Below are 25,312 nucleotides of genomic sequence, written 5' to 3' on the forward strand. Positions count from 1 at the left end.
CACACACACACATTCAGTGAGCAAATAGTAATCATTATTTATATCAAGTTATGTATTGATGAGGACTAGTAGTTAGCAATATATATAGATTTCAATGATAGTGTACAAGAAATATWTTATTACCACACGATATGAATCAAACAATTTCATTGAAAATAACGGATTGCAATAAATTCAATGAATTACTGATTTATAAATACAGTATATATATATATATCTGTATAATACATAATGCCTATACATTATTATTATTATTGTGAGTATTATAATCATATCAAAAGTGAAACCATAGCACTGGTATTAACACATACATTGGTTTTAGGTCTTTCATCAAATATATCAGAGATGATATAATTTATAGTAATTGGATACATGATTTCAAAAGTCATACACAAAGTTATTATTTGATAAATACTATTTATATATAATTTATATATATATTGTATATATTTATATACAGTATAACTTTTATAGTAGATATATATAATACATAAAATAAATTATAAATACACTACATATATATATATATAAATTAGTATTTATCTATATAACAATAAAATTTGTGTGCGTGAGAAATATATAATAAATTTTTAAAACTTTTTAAAATAACTGGCATTTAATAAACCTTATAATACAACAACAACAACAACAACAACAACAACAACAACAACAACAATAAACAATAGTTTTAAATCAAATTAAATTAACTAAAAAAATCTATTACTGTAAAATTATTATTATTATATAATTATATTAACTTGAAATTGTGTTTGTTTATTTGTTAACAAATATATATATATATATATAAGTTATTGATGGTTTTTTTATTACTAACTAAACAATAATAATAATAATAAAATAACACAACATAATACAATTTATATATGTTTATTTTTTGAGTGTGTGTGTGTGTGTGTGTGTGGACAGTTAGTTATTTGCTAATGTTATGGCTTATCTATGAGTAGAGGGGGGGGGGTCTCACTACCCCTCCTSCCTAAATAAAAGTTTGTAAAGTCAACCAAATAAAAGTAAATAACCTAACTTTTCAAATATATTAACRCAACTATTAGTACAGTAGATGCCACCAAAAAAATAAATAATATGATTCACAACATCAAAAWAAGTTTTAAAATAWAAAATAAAACTTTATCTATAAATTAAATATCAACACCAAAAAAAATATTAACTATTTATAAGTTATATACTCTGTATATTGTTTTATAAAACAAAACAAAATATTTTTGTTGAATAAATTAATTTTTGCAGTTTTCGTTGTATTAAACTAACTATTTTTTTGTTTTTGTTTTATTTGATTGACACTATGATCTCCTAAGCATTGCTTATTTATTAGAGTGGCCAACCATTTATTGACATCCATTTCCCTTTTTATTTTATTTTTTTATTTTTTATATTTTGTTAAATCTCTCTCTCATTTCTAATATACAACTGTGTGTGTGATATGTATTGTATGTATGTTTATATGGATGAGAACCGAGACAAATGGCACATCCATTTCATTTTAGCCACAATTTTATATCTGACTGACTGTGTGTTTGTGACTCCTATTGCAACATATTATCTACCAGTGCTTGAGTGTGTGWGTGTRTGTGTGTTTGCTAACAGTTTCTATGCTATGTTATACTATGCTATTCATTCATTCATTCATTCATACAGTACTTATACTGTATCTGAATAGACATATGTATTGAATATACTACTAGTTTTGTAATACAAAACGTTAGATATATTGTATATATATAAGCAAAAAAAATAAATGTTTTATTAAAGAGAGAGAGAGAGAGAGAGAGACCATTGCCGAAAGGTTTGATATTTTTTTCAATGTATTTGTGCTATGAATACCAGTTWTGTCAGATAAATATTAGATATAAAAATTGAAAGCTTTATATATTTTATATGACATTAGATTTGAGCTAAAAATTTATTCAATGTTTGACAGTTACTGAGTGAGTGAGTGGGTAAGTGAGAGAGAGAGAGAGAGAGAGAGAGAGAGAGAGAGAGAGAGAGAGAGAGAGAGAGAGAGAGAGAGAGAGAGAGAGAGAGAGAGAGAGAGAGAGAGAGAGAGAGAGAGAGAGAGAGAGAGAGAGAGATAATACATAATAGATAAGTGAAAGTAAATGTTTWATTTTCAAAAAAAAAACTTTTTGTTGTTGTTAACATAATAAATGATAATATAAATTATTGTATGTTTTAAAAAAAATATTTAAAATAAAAATATTTGATAATAAATTTTGATCAAAAAATTATATGAAAATATTAAATAAATAAAAAATATATACTTTTTTAAATATTGAATTTTATGCATAAATAAATTTTATTAAACAAAACCAGATCGATTTAATTATAGTATATCTAAACAATATATATATTTTTAATAATAATTTTTTATAAAAAAATATTTTAATAATTAATGCTTCATTTACCAGTATATAAGATAATATTAAACTTATATATACTGTAAATATATTAATAGATATAAATATCTAACTTTTATTTGTTACAAAAAAATGCTTAATAGTATAGTACGGTATATCAGTATACAGTATATAACAGTATATTGTGTAACCAGTAATCATTAGCACAGGTATTACATTACTAGTATACCGGTTACTATACATATGAATTAGTATAATATATAAAATATATTGCACACAGTATATTAAATAYAATACTATATTTGTAAATAACATACAGCATAGAAAATAAAAATAAAAATACAGTATATATATATACAGTATTATATGTAGTATTTGTACAAATTTAGTTAATACAATATACTGTATATATATATATAWAATAAGTATAACATCATCAGCAACAGCAACAATACCAACAATAAAAAAATAATAATATCAACAACAAAAATGTAAGTAAATATCTTCAAATGAGATACTCTTTTCATTTAACTATTAGTTTCTTTAGTTAAAGAAATAAAGAGAGAGAAGAGAGAGAGAGAGAGAGAGAGAGAGAGAGAGAGAGAGAGAGAGAGAGAGAGAGAGCATTTCCAGGAAACTGGATCCACAAACTAGAAAAAGTTAGTTTTATAGACAAATAGAGAGCCCCATATGCTGTCCATATGATAATTATTTTTTATATTTAATATATATATATATATAACTAACAATAATTATTTTTGTTGTTTGTTTCTTATATATCATCATCATCTCACTTACATATCAAAATATATGTATTGATTATATATAAGAGATTTATAAACATAAAACTAATTGTAATTATAATTATAATAAGTGATACAAAMTATAATATAAGATTGTTTTGTTATATTAATGTTTAGCATTGAGCTGATGTATATTTATGTTGATTATGTTACTGTATGTTTTTTTTTTGGTTTGTTATTAATTATTTTTTTTTATAATAAAATATTTGTAGATATTGATACTGTACTCCTATGTATTGTATATTTTACTGTACTATCGTGTGTTTGTGTTGATGTTAATAATATAAACTACAGTATAATGTATACTAACTGKTAGTACATGTAATAATTRTTGTATGTATTTTATAGCTATTAATTTAACCTAATAGTGCTGATTGTGATGATGTTATACTATCAAACTAGTCTCTCTCTCTCTCTCTCTCTCTCTCTCTCTCTCTCTCTCTCTCTCTCTCTCTCTCTCTCTCTCTCTCTCTCTCTCTCACTCACTCACTCACTAACTATTTCAATTTGATTCCCGGCTCAGACATATAAAAACAAAGACAACCAACAAAACTATAGACATATGTAGAAAGTATATCTCATATCCTATGGACAGACAGTTGATACGGAAGGAAAATGTATCTGAGATTTGAATACTAAGTATAAACATTTGATTTTCACTGACTATGTTTCAAACACACACTAAACAACAAACAACAAAAAGTTTTGCCATTTGATTACATGGAAATAAATTACAAATATACTACATATATATATATATATATATATATATATATATATATATATATATATATATATATATACGGTATACATATTTATATATATAAATAGCATATGCTGTAATATGCCATATATCTACTGTAAAATATGCATATGTATGATATGCCATATCCTATATAATATATATATATATATATATATATATATATATATATGACAATAGAAATAATAGCAAAAGAAAAGCACTGGTATTATAATTTGATCCGATATTCTACTGTACTTTATATGTAAAGAGATTCAGTATATAATGGTGTGCACTGATAGAAATGGTAAGTGCATATATATATAAAAAAATTATATATATATATAAAACCGACAGTGCCAACAACATACAATAAGTCAGCATTAATATCAACCGATATAAATTATATAGATATRTATATATATATACTCTACATGATGGCACGCAATTAGGCAAACATGTATATTATAATACCAGTGATCGTATGATATATTGAATAGTACACAATATATCTCAGTATATATATATAAGTGACTTTAGTATAATAGTTTGGTTTTTTCATATATTAATATAGTATAGTAGTAGTAGTAGTAAATTTTTGTGGCAAAGGGAATGGTATTATTAATGAGGAGTGACATTAAAAAATTATATGCACCTGACGTTTGGACTGCATTCCTAGTGTGAGTGAGTGAGTGAGTGTGTGAGTGTGTGTGTGTGTGTGTCAATGTTTCTGTATAGAGAGAGAGAGCCACACACAGGGATTATGATTGAGTGCAAGAGAGAGAGAGAGAGAGAGAGAGAGAGAGCACTGGTAGTCTAGTCGCGGGTATCCTATTGTCGATGATTTCCTGGTATGAAATGCTATCAACTTTAATATACAGTATATAGTATTATCTTTATATATGATATATACTATATATATATTCATATACTGTACTACTAATCATATATTCATAACAAATGATAGAAATAACTATTAATACAATTATATAAAAGCAAATGAACAGTAAATTTTCTGTACGTACTATACATACGAAGCATATAAATGTGAAAAATTATAATAATATAATTTTTATATACTGTATACTATATTTATTTAGTAAATAGACTTTTAGTCAAAGTTTAAAAAAAAGTTTGAGAACAAAAAAAAATATTACTGAAAAAAATCCCTAATATATTATATATAGAATATTCTGTAAAAAACTATAAACATTTACAAATATTTAAATATTTTTCATATATAATATAATAAATTTGTTTTAACGGGTGTACTAAACGATTTGTTGGTTGAAATATATGGTACTCAGGCTTATGTTTACAGTGAGAGTGTATGCCTAAAGTTTGTGTGTGTGTGTGTGTGTGTGTGTGAGTTGACATAAATGTCTCATAAATTTATTTTTAGTAATACCTCTCATATAATTTATATACAGTAAATACATGAGCTATTAGTTAAAATAAAGAGAAAGAGAGTCAAATGTGTTAACACATATATATATATATATATCATTCATATACTCACAAAAATAAATACATACATACACTACTAGATCTTTGAATAATAGTATATAACTATTATTTAAATATAAAATGCCTGTCCTTTTTTTCTAAGGCAATAAGTACTRTACAGATAATATACTACAGTATATTCATATGTGTATTCATAATATTAAATAATAATAATAAGGATAATACAGTGTATGTGTGGTAATATAKTTTGATAGCACTTATATCACATTATAGCCATTTAGAGTACAATATATACAGGGAAAAAGCAAATATCAATAGATATACTGTTATATATATAAAATCACACATACCGTACACAAACACACCTGAGCCGGGTTTTACATCAAGTACTCACTACATATATGACTGTTATCTCTCTCTCTCTCTCTCTCTCTCTCTCTCTCTCTCTCTCTCTCTCAAAGTGAGTGCTATATTGTGTTTTGTCTGTTTGTTTTATAAGTCTCTTATATATAATGTGTCATCAGATTAAGTGAGTGGTAAAAGACAAACACATTTAAGAGGAGTTAGAGTTAAGATAAAGAGAGAGAGAGAGAGAGAGAGAGAGAGAGAGAGAGAGAGAGAGAGAGCACATAAAGTTTATAAACTAAAAAACTAAACAATAAAAACAATAGCTATGGATATATATTTGATGTTTTTTTGGTGACATTTACCTCATATATGTATACATGTATATGGGATACAATATATCTGTGTGAATAATGTTTGAGCACTGTTGGATATTATTATTATTATTACCTAACTGTGCATTTASACACTAAACTATTAAATATATATAYATATATATATATATCTAAAATGTCTGTATGTATGTATAGATTGTTATTTATAATAATCTAAAATAATGATAATGATTAAAGTAATAGAAAACAATAAGCATTTATATTATTAAATAAAATTACATTTATTAAAGTAAAACATTTAAATATTAAGTAATAATAATTATTATTATTACTCAATGATCTAATAAAAATAAAAAATATTGTTAAAAATATTTTGTACATTTGTAGCAAATTTTAATAAAGATAACATTTTTCAAACATAAGTAAATATTGTATAATAATWATAYGTAATAATAATAATAAAAATAAGAGTTACCATAAAAAGTTATATTTTATACATAACATATTGTAATAACAAATATAAAAATCAAAATAATATTAATAATAATCTAAATAGTAGTAGTAATACTAATAATAAACTGATTAAAATATGTAAATATAAAAAAAAATTATTTTCTATATTAGTATTTACATGTTATCTATTATTATTATTATACTACAGTATATTCTGTATATACAGTATATTGTAACCAAAAATATGCAAATTTCTGACTCAATAAAAAAAATTATGCATTGAATAAACACACTAACAATATTGTAGACCAAAAATATTTTGTACATTTTCATAACTCGAGGCTATATTATTTATCACAGAAAAAAAGTTATGCTATTAGTGTTGGTTAACATTATATTAGAGAGAGAGAGAAAGATAAAGAGAGAGAGAGAGAGAGAGAGAGAGAGAGAGAGAGAGAGAGAGAGAGTTAAGTGAAGTGTTAGTAAAAAGTTTGGTTTATAAATATATTGTATGAAAGATATGTTATGTTTTTTTGTGCCTAAAAACTAGTCTCAGTTATTGTGTGTATGTGTGTGTACAGTATGTACAGTATGTATGTGTTTTGGTATATTACTTAAAGCACTAGCTTATAAACTACCGGTGCTTTCATTCAGCTAGACTTCATTATTATTATTATTAGTACTATTACTGTATATAAAAGTTTATTTTTTTTATTTCTGGTACTTTTAGCTTTAATATTATTATTTTTTTGTTATAAAAAAATACAAATATATATATATACATACAGTATATATATATATTATTACGAATGAAAGAGTAGTACACTCTATGAGTAAAGAATTTAAAGAATATTTTCCTATTTATTATTTTATTAATATTTTTACTTAAAATAAAATAAAAAATAAAAAAATACTTTTAGTAAAAATATTTCTAAAAATTTGAAATCATATTTAATATGTTTTTTAGAAAATATAAGTCATATATTTTGTGTGTTAAACCTATAAATTTATAAATAAAAACAACAACAAACAGACAATTTTTAGTATATATATATATATCAAAAAGTTTATAYAGTATATGTATTATATTTATATACATTATGTACTGTATTTCAGTTTTATACATAGTTTTTAAACCAAACAACAATAACAAAAAAAATAGTGAAAAAAACAATTTGTTATATCAATTCAAATGCACTGTTTAAAAAAAGCCAAAAAATAATCACACAATCAAAGCATATATATATATATATAAATTTACAATTTCTGATGAAAAATATTTACTATWTTTACGGCTTATATATATATATATATATTTACGGTATATAAATATTGTTTATACTATTTCTATATGTTTTGACATATTTTTGCTAAAATATAAATTGGTAAAAAAATTTTTTRCAAAAAATAGTTATAGAGATAAAGATAAAGAAAGAGAGAAATAAAGATAAATTTACAGAATATTCTGTATGACTAAACACTTGAAAATAAATTCTTGTGATATAAAAGTTATAAAGATTTCTAAAGAAAAACACGAATTTCTACAAATAATATATATATATATATATATATATATATATATATATATATATATATATATATATATATATATATATATATATTTAGAAATATATGTATATATTAAGAGTAATATATGATAATAATTTTATATTCATATGTATTATATATATATATAATATAATATATTCACTATTATTTATTATATGGTTTAAAAAAGGCACGTTTATAACGCTAGAATAGTTATCAATGCAAATGTGTGCATAAATATATTAGATATGACATACACTTATTATTATTATTATTATTTTCATAACAAATATTTAGTAAAATACAAAAAATAAATCTATTGCTTCTTATGTAGTGAAAAATTTATTGTTATATTATATATATATTATTATAAATATATAAATAAATTTCTGTTAAAAATATATTTTTTTTAAAAATTTTAAAAATTTCCACATATTTTGTTTATATATCAAACCAAAAGATGGAGAAATAGTATACGTTTTAGTGAATAAATAATGAATAAATAAAATAGATTTTTTGACAAAAATTTGTTTGAAATATTTATATTTTCAAATATAACACTAAATTAATTATCAAATAATGATAATATATGAAAATAAAACTAAATAGAAAATATTTTTAAAAAAACAACTAAAACTATTAAATTATTAACTCTTTTTTTCTAATTAACTATATTTATGACTAATTAAAAATTTAGCTAATTTTTGTGTGTGTTTGCATTATTTATAGCTAGTTTAATATATATATATATATATATATATATACAGTATATATACAATTAAATACCAGTATATTTATATATATATATCTATAGATATTTAGCTTAATTATGTGTTTTTAAATATAATTACCCAACACATTGCCGGAATTAATTACAACATTATCTCTATTTTATTTTATTTTTATATTATTATCATTACTATTTAATACCAGTACTACTTAACAAATGTCAAGGTCTAATAATAATAATAATATTATTTTGTTTATTATCTACCTTGACAACTTTATTATTTAAATTAAAAGCAATTAATAAATATATATATATATATATATATATATATATATAAATTAATTTATTTTATAAATTTAGTTTATGTATGTTTATTTAAGTAATCACTTATTTTTTTAGTGTATTGAAAATTTTTCTATGCGCTTGATTAGCAATATTAGCATCAAATTTGTAATATATATATGTGTAGGTGTTATTTCAAAATACAGGTGCTATACACGACTGTGCGATAGTATAGAGAAAATTATATGACATACCTCTGTGTCGGTTCGTTTGTTTGTCAAACATCAACATCGCGTCTTCAATCTGTTTGAGATATAATACAGAAAAAAATTAATAAATAAATTTAAAACATTATATAAGTATTAAATATATTATTTAGTATAATAGATATATCATTTTCTCTTTCTATATATATATATAAATTAGTTTAAACATTTTTAAAYAAATATTGTTTTGTAATTAAATTTTATAATTATTTGTAGAAATATATTTTTGTAAAAATCTATTTATGCCAGAAATATAAGTTTGTTTTTAAATTATCATAATTATTATATCAAAAATAAATAAATAAATGCATACTATGTTTATTTTTACAATATATATATTATTTAAAATAAAATATATTTTTTAATTTTATTGTACTTAGTTAACAACAACAAAATAATTAATTGATTAATTAATTACAAAAATGTTGTAACAGTGTAATTTTGAATAAAATTTTTGACACTAAACTTTTAAAGTTTTAAAAAATTTATTTTTATTTTGATTTATCTAAATTATTATATATACAACAATATAACATATTTTTAAAATTTGCTTATTATGCTAATTAATATCTAACAATTATAATATAGCTTACATTGTTTTTAGTTAAATGTATAATTACACATAAAAGTCATTAAATTTTATTTGCTGCCATTGTCATTAAGTTTTATTATTATTATTATTTTACTTTTTTTTATTATTAAAATTACTTTTAATATTACTGTTATAATTAATTACAGACTAATGTTGAATAGGGGGGGGGGAAATCTAACAAAACATATATATAATAGTTAAATAAAAATAATATTTAACCAGATAAATCATAAAAATAATAATACTGTTTTTATAAAGTTATCTAATGTATAGAWTTTTTTAAATAAATATTTTAATAATTAATAAATATGTATGCATGCTAAGTAATATTTCAATATTACGATTATGTATTATAAAAAACAGTTATATATATTATATGTCATATTTAAATAACAACAAATAAATAGTATATTAATAATCGTTGTCTACAATATCTAGATTTTTAATTACCAATATTATTATTATTTTTATTATTACTAATATGTGCTAAAACATAAAAACACATTGATTTATTATATATATAGTATAACTATAAACATTTTTTAATTGTATTTTATATAAATTAATTTTTTTCAATATTATTATTATGCAACAAAAACAGGTAAAAGATAAATATTCAATTATATATATATATATATATATATATATATATATAAACTATAACATTAAAAGCTTTATTTATAATGAATGCAAAATACAATGTCTAAATACAGTATAAATTATATACAATATATTGATATTTATTATAATTGAAAGTTCGTGTCTAATCATAATTAGTAGTAACAAAATAATATCAAATAATAATAATAATACTAATAATATGATAGAGAAAATTAAAAATTATTTTATCAATATAAATTGCATATATATACAGTATCTTTTGTATATATTTAATATATATATATATATTTAGTGTTAGATCATTAGTGTATAAAATTATGATGACATAAGCATATATCTCTGCACAGACACACACACACACACACACACACACACACACACACACACACAGTTTCATCCCTTTCCTACTAATAAATTAATTGAAACAATATATGCTTTAACACACACACACACACATCAGCCATTGTGTTAGTTATATACAGTATATAAATTTTCTACAGTATCTTATATACTGTATATGTGTATTCACAGCACATTTACTTATTTAACTGTATGTATTATATAACACTATACGGTATTGTTTTAATATATATACAGTAATTTTTTAGCACAAATGTCTTATATTATGCATATGTTTGCAATTATATTTGTGCGACAATTTTCAAAAAGCAAAAAACACAATACAGTACTGATATTTTGTAAACTACTGTTCCCTTCACTGTTGTTTCCATTATGACTTTTGCTAGAGTTTTAAATATCTTTTTTTTGTTTTTGTTTTTTTTTTTTTCATTGTATTATATTATCTTGACTTATACTACACTGTACTTTACAGTACAACACTAATGGCATATTTATACTTTCCATTTTCCTCCCTTTCCCTCAGTGTGTGTATATATATATATGTGTGTGTGTATCTCCCAGTGCTCACATAATATGTATATAAAGTTAGTATTTAGTTGTATTATATATTTTATATAACTCTCTCTCTCTCCTCTCTCTCTCTCTCTCTCTCTCTCTCTAAACATTAAATGCAAATGAAGTTAAATATATATTATTATKATTTTAGACTAAATTTTTATTCTCTATTTTATATGAAGTTCTCTCTCTTTCTCTCTCTCTCTCTCTCTCTCTCTCTCTCTCTCTCTCTCTCTCTCTCTCAGTATCACTAACTCACTCACTCTTTACTTACTTATACTAATAATAATATAAAGCATACAAAAGAGACATTTAATATTATAAACGAAATATAACATTTGATTTTTTTTTTGTTTTGAGTATAATTATATAAAATAAAGTATTATTTTATACTAATATATCTATTATACTCATTTAAATTTATAAATGATATAATTTTTTTTATTTTAAAAAAAAGTAAAAGACTTTTTGAATAAAAAATTCTCTTTATTTAAACTAACAAAAAAATTTTAAAATATTTATTTATATTTATATAATACTAAATTAAATTATTCTTGCAGTTAAATTGTTTAATGATATCGTATTTCAACACAAATTATATATGTTTATAAAGAGAGAAAGAGAGAAAGAGAGAGAGAGAGAGAGAGAGAGAGAGAGAGAGAGAGAGAGATTTAAATGCTAAATAAAAATAAAACAAAAAAATAAATTAAGAAAAAATATATTTATAATGAAATTATAATTTTCTTTTTTTATATATTATTATTATGTTTTCTATTCAAGTTAAGTAAATAACGTTAATAACAATATGTTTTAAATTAAATTATAATTGATATGAATAAAAAGTAAAATAATTTTTCAACAAAATAAATTAAAACATCATTATTCAGTACTTTAAAAATTATATTTTATCATTTTAATTATAATATATATATATATATAACTCTATGTAAATATCATTTTTAGCATCAATTCAGATGCATTACGTAATAATATTTACTTAACAAAAATAATATATATATATATATATATATATTAAATATAATTTAACAAATAAAATATAGATTTTTGTTCAATAAATATTATTTAGAAAAATTTAATGTAAACATGTGTTATATATATGATAAAAATATTATGTATGTTTAAAATTTTAATATATATTTAAAGTATATACAGATTTATTTAACAAATAAAAAGCTTTTTAAAATATTAATTCAATTTTGTATAAAAAAAGTAACTTATAATACATTGTTATTGTTTGTAAAGATAGAAAAAAATAAACAAAAGTATTATATTACATAAATTATATAAGTATTTATATATATATATATATATATATATATATATATATATATATATATATATATATATATATATATATATATGTTTTAAATGTGTTTAAATTTAAATTTTTGTCAAATTTTTAACTTTTATATTTTGTTGTTTATTGTATTGTTCGAAAAATGTCAAATTGGTTACAATTAACTAAATTAAAAAACATTGTCAACAAATTCATATGATTATATATTATACACTAATTTAAATGAATCATCAAAATTATTGCTGTTATGAATGACAAAATAGATAAATAAAAAATAATAATAATAGTAACAAAAAAAATGTTTTTTAATATTTCTAATGTAATAATTTATTTATTTATTTTAAATAAAAGCATTCAATAAAAATGTGTTGACAATTGTCACACACACAACAAAAATTTGTATTTTTTAAAATAATTATTTTAGGTAACAAAATTAGAAAATTAAAATAGTAAAAAAACTATTTTTTTAGTTATAAGTTTTAATTACATTTTGAAAAATTTTCAATTCAATGATTTATTAATTAGCCATAGGATTTTTATTTTTTAAATACAAATTACAATTTTAACATAAAATTTTGTAATAATATATATATAAATATATATAATATCCGTTTTTCTAATACAATTTCAATACAATATAATACTATTATATAGAGTTGACAGATAATTATTGTGGAATAAATCTATTTAATTGGACACTCTATACTATTTCATAATAAATCTAACTATTTATATATATATATATATGAGATCTGCTAATTGTAGTCATCCATTACATTCAGTGACCATCAAAATGACTGTGACTTATACGATAAGTTAGGTTAGGTGTGTGTGTGTGTGTGTAATGGCTATTATACTGAAGCTCTCACTTATAGTCAATATGCCATCAATACAATATAACTTATATATATATATACAGTATATACGGTATATACATGTAAATTGTATATATATATATACTATTTTATACAGTATATTATATAAGATATATATAGATCTATATATATATTCCCCAATGAGTTAGAAGCTACTAATGAGTAAATTTTAGGAAAGTGTGTGCAATGAAGCACTGGTAGCCTAAACAACAACAACAGAAACATATTAGTGAATGCCATTGATTGAGACAATGAGCCGTAAAATTAAGACACAATTTATTCATTGATATTCACACATAAAACTCAATCACTGCCACTCATTATATATATATATATATATTGTTGTTGTTGTTGTTGTATGTGAAGTGTTATATACCATTTAATGTTAGATATATTTTTTATAAAGAATATGATATATATTTCTATACATAATATTAGTAACATTATACATATAAATGTATATTTTATAATATATAGTATAGTTTATATAGTTTAATATATATATTGATGTCATTAAGTTTATACATTAAATAATAATAATAATAATAAAAGTAATGCATTATAATAAGCGGCAATTTAAAAGCATTATAAAAATAAATCATTTAAATTATTTACACGATTTTTAATCTAAAAAAAAGAAAAACAAGTAATATATTTATATATATATATTTATATACAGTAGTATCATATATTATATACAAATTATTTAATGGATTTTTATAACAAAAAAAATCAGAAAAGAGAAGAGAAGAAAAAAATCAATAATAAAATTTTATTCAATTTATTCAATAATATGAATACTAATAATAATAATAATAATAATGAAACCCCTATTGTCTTGTTTAATGTCAAAAAAATAATGTATTATAAAATATTAAATATATTTACACACATACAGACACAAACACAATGTTATATAAAAAATAATATAAAAGATTATATTATATATATATATATTTACTAAAAAAACAACTACAACAACAAAACTTGTCATAAAAATTGTTGTTATAATACATTTATAAAAAATTAATAAATAAATATTTTGATTTATTTATTAATCTTATTTAAATCACTTTTTTTTGTTGTTGTTGTTGTTGAAGTAAATATATTACTATTTAAACTTTTATTATTAATAATACTAATGTGTAATAATATTTGAAATTTATGTTTTATTTGTTATTAGTTGTTTTATAGTAAGATATGTGTCATGTTTAAAAAAAATAATTTTTTTTATGATAATATCTATGTATTATTATTATTATTATATACTATTTGTTACAATACCTAAAATCCCATGTCATTAGTGTGTGTATGTATGTATGTACTAACACACACACACACACACACACACACACACACACACAATGCAAAAAWTTTTTTTGTTRAAAAAACTRTATTTTCTTTAAATTATAAGACATGCAATAATGCTATTAAAACACACTATTATAGACAAATAACTGATCACTACTACTACTACTAAAGTTATATATAAGTTATATATATTATATAAAGTAATACACTATTAGTTTAGTTGGTTTTTTTTTAAATCCGTCTATAATGTGATATACGTGAGTGTGTCTTAAAAAAAATCACATATAGTTTTGTTGTTGGTATCCTTTTTTTGTATTGAGATTTTCAACAACAACAACAACAATGACAATAGTAAAATGAAAATCAATAAATATTTTTCGGTTTTTAGGTGAATATATATATATATAAATATATTAATTTATATAATTTTATTATGTGTGTGTGTGTCAATAAATGTTAAAATTATAAAAAACAAAAAATTAATATAATTAGTAAAACAATATTATGTTATTTTATTATAAATAAAATTGTATGTTATTAGAGTTAATAAATTGACAACAAAAATAAAAATACAAAAATATGATATTATTTGGATAGAAAAAGCTAAATATTTTTTTTTGTATTTATTTTTTAGAGACATTTTTTTGCTGTTTCGTTATATAATAAATATAATACAATATATATATATATATTGTGTTGAAAACTACTCAAAACACTCAACACATAAAACAAATGATCGATTGTATTGTTATATAATATATATTTGAAAGTGAAGTATAAAAAAAATAAAATCAATTTTTATTTTACAGTACTGTCGTCAGTACTTTCAATTCAATAATAATAATAATAATAGAAAGAGTGTATAATATAAAAGTGCAGACAATGTATTGAAAAGTTTTATATTTCTCTCTCTTTCTTTCTCTCTTTCTGTTTATATTTCAACAAATAGAGAGATATTTTGATTGTTTAAAGGATTATTAAAAAGGAAGACTTAAAAATATATTATAAGTTATATATATATATATATATATATAATATATTTTCAACAAACATTATTATAAAGCACTTGAAGACAATATAATAACTTTAATATATATTTTAGCAAAATTATATGTCAGTCACTTTCGACTATATATTTGATATATATATATATATATATTATATCATATACTCACTCACTCACCCACTAGTTTAATACTTTTAAGAGGGAATTTAATTTACATGCATTTAATTTAACATTTATACGTATATAATATATATATATATATATAGAAAATTTTGTTTTCCTATATTAAAATAATATGTTTATATATATATATGGTATAAGCATTTAACATAAATGACATTTTCCATACTCACCAAAAATTTATTTGATTAAAAATTTTTTTTGAAAATAAAATCTATTATATTATATAATATTAGTACTTGTTAGATCAAATTAAAATGTTAAATACTTTTAATTAAATTAATTAATTTTGTTTTTTGTTTATAAAAATTTTAATTTCAAATAAATTAACTTAATTATACACATTATTATGTGTGTGTGAGTATATACAGTATATATATATATATATATATATATATATGTAATAGTTGTTTACAATTAATTGGACAGTTAGATGAATAACATCACAATTATCTTTGGGTAGTAAAACAATGTATTATTTAAATTGACTCAAAATAATAATAATAATAATAATAATAATACATACTATCAAATAAATGTTGTGTTAAATAATTAATTTACTGTTTATTTATTTATTTATCTTAATTTATCTTATATTTAATTGTCAACTAAAATAATAATAATAATACTTAAAAATCATTGTGTTAAACGAAAACGATCTGAATTATTTGAATATTTAGTTAATATATTACTTTTTAATTAAATTTTTTTGTTATATTGATATAATTTTTAAATTTATATTTATAATATGATATATAAAAATAAAATATAATTTCTCTACTAGTATTTATAGTGTAGAAAAATAAGTGACAAATTTTTGTTTGCAAAATTATAGTCAATTATTAATTATTATTAATATTATTCACAGACTAATGTAATTATTTATAATTAAATTTTTTAGCCTTAAAATTTATCATTATCATCATATTTATATTACCAGTAGATTGACATTATATTTTTATATTCATTATATATATTTTTATCATTAAATTATTAATTTATTCAACAAAATTTTTTTTTCGGTATGCATTTTTTAAATCTAATTTTATATTTTAATGTTTTCAACGAAAAAAATATATATATTGTATTCWATATATATATATATACTAAACAGTATAAGAGTACTAATTATATTACACTTAACTTTAATAATCTCAATCTCCATATACAGTATTTTTTTATATTTAATAATATTAAATTAGAGTATAGTAATATATAATATTAAGAGAGAGAGAGAGAGAGAGAGAGAGAGAGAGAGAGAGAGAGAGAGAGAGAGAGAGAGAGAGAGAGAGAGAGAGAGAGAGAGAGAGAGTAAAGCCTGTGAAATAGATTTCTTTTTTAATAATAATATATTTTATATGTAAAAAACAGTACTTTTTACTGAATTTACTAATTATTTGCAAAAATATATATATAATACTGTTATTATACATACAATAATTTATATGATATATCACATACAGTACAATATGTATAAGTATACTATATATTATATATATATATATCTATTAATTAGAGATTTATAAAAATATTTTTGTTATATTACTATCATCAAATATATTTAATATATTATTAAAATAATGAAAATATATATATATAAAAATTATAATTCAAGAATATTCTGTGTGTATCCATTAAGTTAGCGTTCAATCATTTTTTTATTTATATATTTTTTGTTGTTGTTGTTGTTGAAAATAAGCATTATATCCTTCAAAAATACTATATCTAATTTATCTAATGTAGAGTATATACAGTACTGTATATAATGCATACATTTCCTCATATTATCTGAAAATAATGTATGCAAACGCGTTGCTGTCTAACAATAGCTCCACAAACCATACATACCCTACACTATGCATACATCCCTTTCCCCATACAATTAAAATTCACTCATCACTCTTGTTGTGTGCAAATTTATATTTTTAATTTTTTTTCTGCTGACAAACATCCACATAGATGTCTAATTACTATTTATATATATATATATATATATATATAATATATTTATATTAAAAAAGTTATGCTCTATTTATGTATGCATATTATATGTATATTATTTGCAGACAATAATAGAGAGAGAGAGAGCTAAACATTAAAAAAAAATATTTTAATTATTATTTATATAAATGTATATTATTAATGTATACTAATGTATACTATTGATAAAAAAATCTAGAAAAACAAAATTCAAATAGCAATTAATTATAATTATTTTTAATTTAAATTTTGTTATTTAAATTTTTTCAAGTGTATATATATATTCTTCTATCATATAAATGTTTTAAAATTTTTATATTAGTCTAATTAATATATATATATATATATATATGAATACTTTTTAAACAATTTTTTAAATTTATATTATATATAAATTTGCTGAATATAATGATTTTTTAATTTTATATATACTGTAGTACATATATATATATATCTTTTATTTTACGGTATCATCAAACATAATGAATAGATTTAATTAATAAATATATCGGTTGCCATATCACTAAATATATATATATAAGCTTCAGAAATATAAGCTAAAAATATTTCATCAGTATATGAGTGATTCAATAACAGCCAAAAAAAGTCTACCCCTAATAATAATAATAATAATAATAATAAAGCATTATATTATAATTATTTTAATATTACTGTATGCGCTTATCATCTAATGTTTGATACCAACCAACATAAAAAAATWTGTGTCATAAACAGTACAGCATTTTTGCAGTGTTTGAATTTTAGTCGGCAATAGTGTCTGTGTGTGTGTRTGTKTGTGTGTATGTGTGTGTGTGTGTGTGTGTGTGTGTGTGTGTGTGTATRTGTGTGTGTGTTTGAGTTAAAGGGGGTTATGATAATTAGTATTAACAGTAAAACAGAGTCACAATATATTTATTGTTGAYTGTATTTTATRCACATACTGTAGAWTCTACAGTGTAGACACATTGTATGATATATTTAGTAATATATATATATATATAACTAATAACGTAAAAGTGATATATATATATATATATATATATAAATAATGAAGCATTTTGAGTGAGTGAGTGAGTGAGTGAGTGAGTGAGTGAGTGAGTGAGTGAGAGAGAGAGAGAGAGAGAGAGAGAGAGAGAGAGAGAGAGACTAAAAATGAAATGTTAGTTTGAAAATTAATTGTCACCTAAAAGCTATAGTAGTCTTTAAAAAATGYATGACTAATATATACTGTATTACCATTTGCTTTAACACACACACACATCAAATGCCGGTCGCACCGGGAGATGACAACTCAATTGGTTATTAGGATTTTTGTAAAAATACTATTATATATATACACTAAATATATATATGATATATAAAATAATTCATTATTATGTAACACTGTATGTATATATCAATATATATAAATTAGTCAACAACTGTTTGATATTATTTATCTCAAATATCATTATTATTTATATTTTTAAAAATATTAAAATTTTTTAGACAATTATAGTCTATTAATTGTATAAATATTAATAACTATGTTTAAAACTAACCCCAAAAATACTAATTAATTTGTATATCTATTTTGATAATAATAATAATAATATTTTTGTTGTCAATTGTTGTTTTACTAGAAAAATGATATCCAAAAGAAACAACAATAAAAAATCATATTTTCATTTAGTGTATATAAAAAATAAGTTATAAATTTATTAATAATTTTTAACTGGAAAATATATGATACTCTTTGTAATTGAGTTGTTTATATATGAAAAATTGTTATTATTATTTGATATTATAATTATTTAATTAGTTATGAAAAATTATCCAGATAAAACAAAAACAATAAAAATAATATTTTTATGCTTAAAATTAATAGTCTATACACACTATTATAATATAGTAGATACACTTTACATGAATAATAATAACAAGTCAAGTATTATTATTATCATTATTTAACAAAAATAAAATAAAATAAAACAAAAATACAATACAATACACGTATTGATCAATGAATACACGTATAAAATAATTATTAACTATATATATATATATATATAATAAATATCTTTGAGTTATATTGAATATTATATAGTTATRTATATTATATATAGACTATTAATACAGCAATTATTTGATTGAAAAGACTATTGATTTTGTAATTAAACTAATTTTTTTGTTTTATACATATGTATACTAAACAGTGTATATATATATATATTGTATTTTGTTATATAACCACTCAATTCACGTGTTTTCAATGAAATTATAACTTTATATTTAATATATACTATATTTTTTATTATTAAGTGAAATTATTAAGTATATTACATTAATTTTTATAATTTTCTAATAGATTTTATTATTTAATATATTTAATGTTTTATTTTTTTGTTTTACTATTACAGTATTATTATGAGTATTAATACTATATTTTGTAATAATATTTTACATATTGAAAATTTAAATGTTAGTAAATGTGATATAATTTTATTAATTTATATAAAAACATATTGTTATTATACTGTATTATCTAATATTAAATATTATAATTTTTAAAATTAACTGTTATTAACAATTTTTTCCCCCAATAATTACGATAATTAATTATATATTTAAATTAATCAAATTATTAATATATTACAATATTCAATAGCATTAAATCATAAAAAATCATATATAAATTAATATTTATTTTCAAATAAGTAATATACTATAATTTTTATACAATATTATACTAATTGAAAATCATATATTATTATTATTATTATTGAGATATTAATAATATAATTTAATTATTAAAACTTTAATAATACAACAACAAAATAATGCTAATAATTATAATATATCATTGATTGTTTACTAAGCAACATATTAACTTAGATTTTAAATATAAAAATGTCTTAATTAGATTTTAACCAAATTTTTTAAAAAAACAAATATTATGGTTACTATTAAATATAAAAAAAACTACAAATATTTCATTATTAGTAATTTTTGCTTAATTTTATTGTATTATTAATAATAGTTGGCTATACTTGTTATATAAATGTCATACAATACTAATTTACTGATGTTTTGATGTATTTGTATTAATATCAATAATATAGTATAGTATATATAATATAAAATATTTGATCAAAAAATAATAATATTTGAATTTATTTCTATCAGCTAAATGTTAACTCTTTGATTAGTTTTTTTTTTTGAAATTTATTTTGTAATAATAATAATACATTTTGTGAATGAAAAAAAAACATTTATTTAATAGTTTTATGATAATAAAAAATAAACTTTTTAAACAAAATTAGTAGATATTTTATTATTTGTAAACATTGTTATTATACAATTTTTTTATGTAAGCAATTTGAATGAATAACAAAATTTTTTATTTATTTTTTTCTCTCTATTTTTTATAACCAAATTATATTAAGTTTTTTGTTAAATAGAAAAAATTATTATTATTATTATTGTATCTTTTATATACATAGTCTAAAAGTTTGAGCTTTAATGAAATTGTAGGCAACAATTTTTATATACTATATATACATATATAAAATTTAGTAAATATATGTAATATATGTAAAATAATAGATAAAATTTATATAATTTTTTTTAGTTATTTAACTAAAACTTTACTGTAAATCACATTTTGAATTATCAGACCCTAAGGGCGGAGTTGTTTTGTGTATTACAATAATAATGGCTTATATTTTTTTGGCGATATATATATATATATATATTATAATATAATGTACAATATATATATATACAGAGAGAAGAGAGAGAGAGAGAGAGAGAGAGAGAGAGAGAGAGAGAGAGAGAGAGAGAGAGAGAGAGAGAGAGAGAGAGAGAGAGAGAGAGAGATAAGAGAGAAGTAATGAAATTTTTTCTGGTATTACAATAATATAATATTATTTAGAAAAATATTGTAGACTTTATTAAAGCATATTTTCTTTATATTTATATGATTTTATTATATTTTTTAAAAATAAGTAAATGTTGTAATACAATAGCTTTTAGTTGTTTTTCTGGAAAAATGATATCGTAATAAAAAATCAAAATATTTTTCCTTTAAAAAATTATTATTATTATTATTATTACAACTATATGAAACTACAACAAATAACAACAACAATAGTAATGATAATTTTTTGATAATATTTTTTATTAGACAAAAATCAACTATAAATTGTTTACAAATTTTATTTATTGAAACCGGATATTGTATTTTGTTATATTGGTTAAATTATCTTTAAATCATAATATATATATAYATATATATTTTCAATAAAATAAAATAATAGCAATAAAATAAAACATTTTTAAAAACATTATCATCAATAATAACAACAAAATGAGCAAAAAAAATATAATGTAAATATAATATACTGTTTTTTGTCAGAAAAAAATTATTTTATACTATTATTACTATATTTTTGAACATTTTGTTAACAAAACTAACCATTGCTTTAATATAATTATTAACATATATATATAAAAAATGTATATAACATATGTATAGTACACACACACACACACACAGCACAGATATCTAACTTTTTATCTAACTGTCCATCTCTTTCATCAAAAAAACCATTGCTGTCATGCAATCCAGTCATTAGTGATGTTTAACTTCATAGATGTTAAACATATTAAAAATAAAATTGTGATTTTTTTCGATTTTATATATATAAATATCTATAATATTTTATCTAATATAATAATAATACAGTATTTTTTAGTACACTGCAATGCATGTATTAAATGTATATTAAACTATAATATATATATTTAATATACATTATATTTTACAAGAAAAAAACTAAAATAAAAATAGTTATATTTTATAAAATGTATAAAAAGTTGTATATTATGTTTTAAAAGCATATATAGTTTAGCCATTAAATTTTATTTAGTGATTATATTTAATAATTTTTTATATTTATTTTTTGTTTATTTTTTTATATAATAATCTATTTAAATARTATATTGTAAATATTAAATTATATATTGAATATATAAATATGTGACCCCTATTGTCATTTATCTACATGTACGGTATAATGTATTTAATAACAATAATACTACCGAAATAAAAATGGTTAATAGTTTACTATATTATAGCTAATCGATATGTAATTTATTATTATTATTATGTATAACAATGTAAAAAGTAATGCTATTATTGAATAATTTAAGTTAAAAAAGAAATCTATTATCAATTTTTACTACAAATATTATATATTATTTAAATTTATTTTTTACTCATATAATAAATTGATAAAACAATTGTGTTGTTATTATTATTGTTGTAAAATCATTAATGATATATCACTGAGCTTTATATATATATATATACAGTATATATATATATATTTATTTATAATGTATATATAATGTTATAGATTGATATCCTGGTTATGGATCAATAAAAATCGGACCATAAAAATGGTATATCAATCATCTATATATATAAAACTATAGTCTATTCTACTGTTAAAAAACATTACCAACTGACTGCCTGTCCATCTAACTGTCTGTCCATTAGTATATACTGTATAATATATATATATATATATATAAGTGCTGGTAGTACTGTATGTAGTAAATGATAATACATAAGCGTTCAAAAATACTTATAACAAAAACAACAACAAAATTGTTATTTCAAAAAATGATTAAAAAAAATGTGAAACAGTTTTCAATCAATTTGTTGTATCATTTGTGAGTCTATGTGTTTGTGTTGTTGTTATTGTTAAAGTAATAATATATATATATATATATATATATAAAGATAAAAACAACAAAACATTTTACTCATCAATTGATAGATAGATACAGTATATATATATGAAAAAAATATTAAAGAAAATTTAATTTCTAATTATATATTATTTATCTATCAAAATGATGTGCTATATCATAGATTTTTATTTTTATTAAATTTTATTATTTATTTTTTTTAGTAAAAAATATATCTATCAGTAAATTAGACAATACTATATCTTATATAAATTATTTTATATTGATAATAATAATAAATAAGTTACTGTACTGTAAAATCAATCTAATTTTTTAACAACAAAATAAAACTAATAGAGAAAAAAATTTATTGCCTGATTGAAAACAATTTTATTGTAATATAATATCTAATATATATAACGGATACAATTAAATTGACTAAAATAATAATAATAATAAATAACTTAACTATTATTAAGTTAAAATAAACTTTGCTTTAATTATCATTTTTTTTAATAAAAATAACTATATTTTTATTATTTAGTTATAACAATAAGTTTATAGATTATATACATAAGTATTACATTTCATATGTTTTAGTTTTTAACATATAGATAGCAACATATACTGTACTGTAATATTAAATATAATATCAGATATTTATATTAAAAATAAATAGTTTATTTCAACAAAATAAAATATTTTCATAACTATTAACTAAAATAAATTTTTAAAAAGTGTATTTAATCATTTTGTTAGTGTGTTGTTATGTTATGTTAAGTTATTTTATTTATTTTTAAAAAAATACTTATATATTTAAATTTCATTTAAAAAATTTGATAATAAAATATTTATTATGTATTTATGTTTAAAAAGATAATAACAAATAATAACAAACTAACAAAAATGATTTATAAAGTAATTTATTTTAATAAATAAATAAATAAGTTATTTATTTTTGATTAATTATTCATAAATAACACCAAAAAAAATGATTATATTTATTATTTTAAAAATTATTGTATGTATATTTTTTAAATAAAAAAATGTATTTCATTGTAGTTTTATTTTTAATGGAAATAAATAAAACAATAACATATCTACATATTTAAAAACTTATTTATAAATACATATGTTATTAATAAAACATTTAGTTTTTGTTTCAAAATAGCTATTTATGATTTATCAGACATTATTATAACATTGTGAATAATATATAGAAAATTATATATAATATATTGCATTATAATTGTAGAATAAATTGATTTAAAGTGCTGTAATATAATGTATAATACATTAAATAATTTTTTTTGGACTGTTTCACAATTGATATTAAATAATACATTTTATATATTATTTTATAAAGTTCTTAGCTGTTTGGCATATATGCCAATAACAACATGACATTACATAA

General features: G+C 19.3%; 1 protein-coding gene across 1 annotated transcript in view; it reads right to left on the reverse strand.

The window, feature by feature from the left end:
- The window catches only part of LOC128953970 (RNA-binding protein Musashi homolog Rbp6-like), a 156,808-nt gene that overhangs the window by 34,503 nt on the left and 96,993 nt on the right, over positions 1 to 25,312 (reverse strand). The window contains exon 7 of the mRNA XM_054299519.1: positions 9,353 to 9,401. Within this exon, the coding sequence (XP_054155494.1) occupies positions 9,353 to 9,401 (49 nt within the window). The remainder of the gene's footprint in view (positions 1 to 9,352; positions 9,402 to 25,312) is intronic.

This window comes from Oppia nitens, unplaced genomic scaffold (assembly GCF_028296485.1).
Source record: "Oppia nitens isolate AA-2021 unplaced genomic scaffold, nextdenovo-longstitch-racon4-pilon3 scaffold24_pilon_pilon_pilon, whole genome shotgun sequence".
In the NCBI taxonomy this organism is placed as follows: Eukaryota; Metazoa; Arthropoda; class Arachnida; order Sarcoptiformes; family Oppiidae; genus Oppia; species Oppia nitens.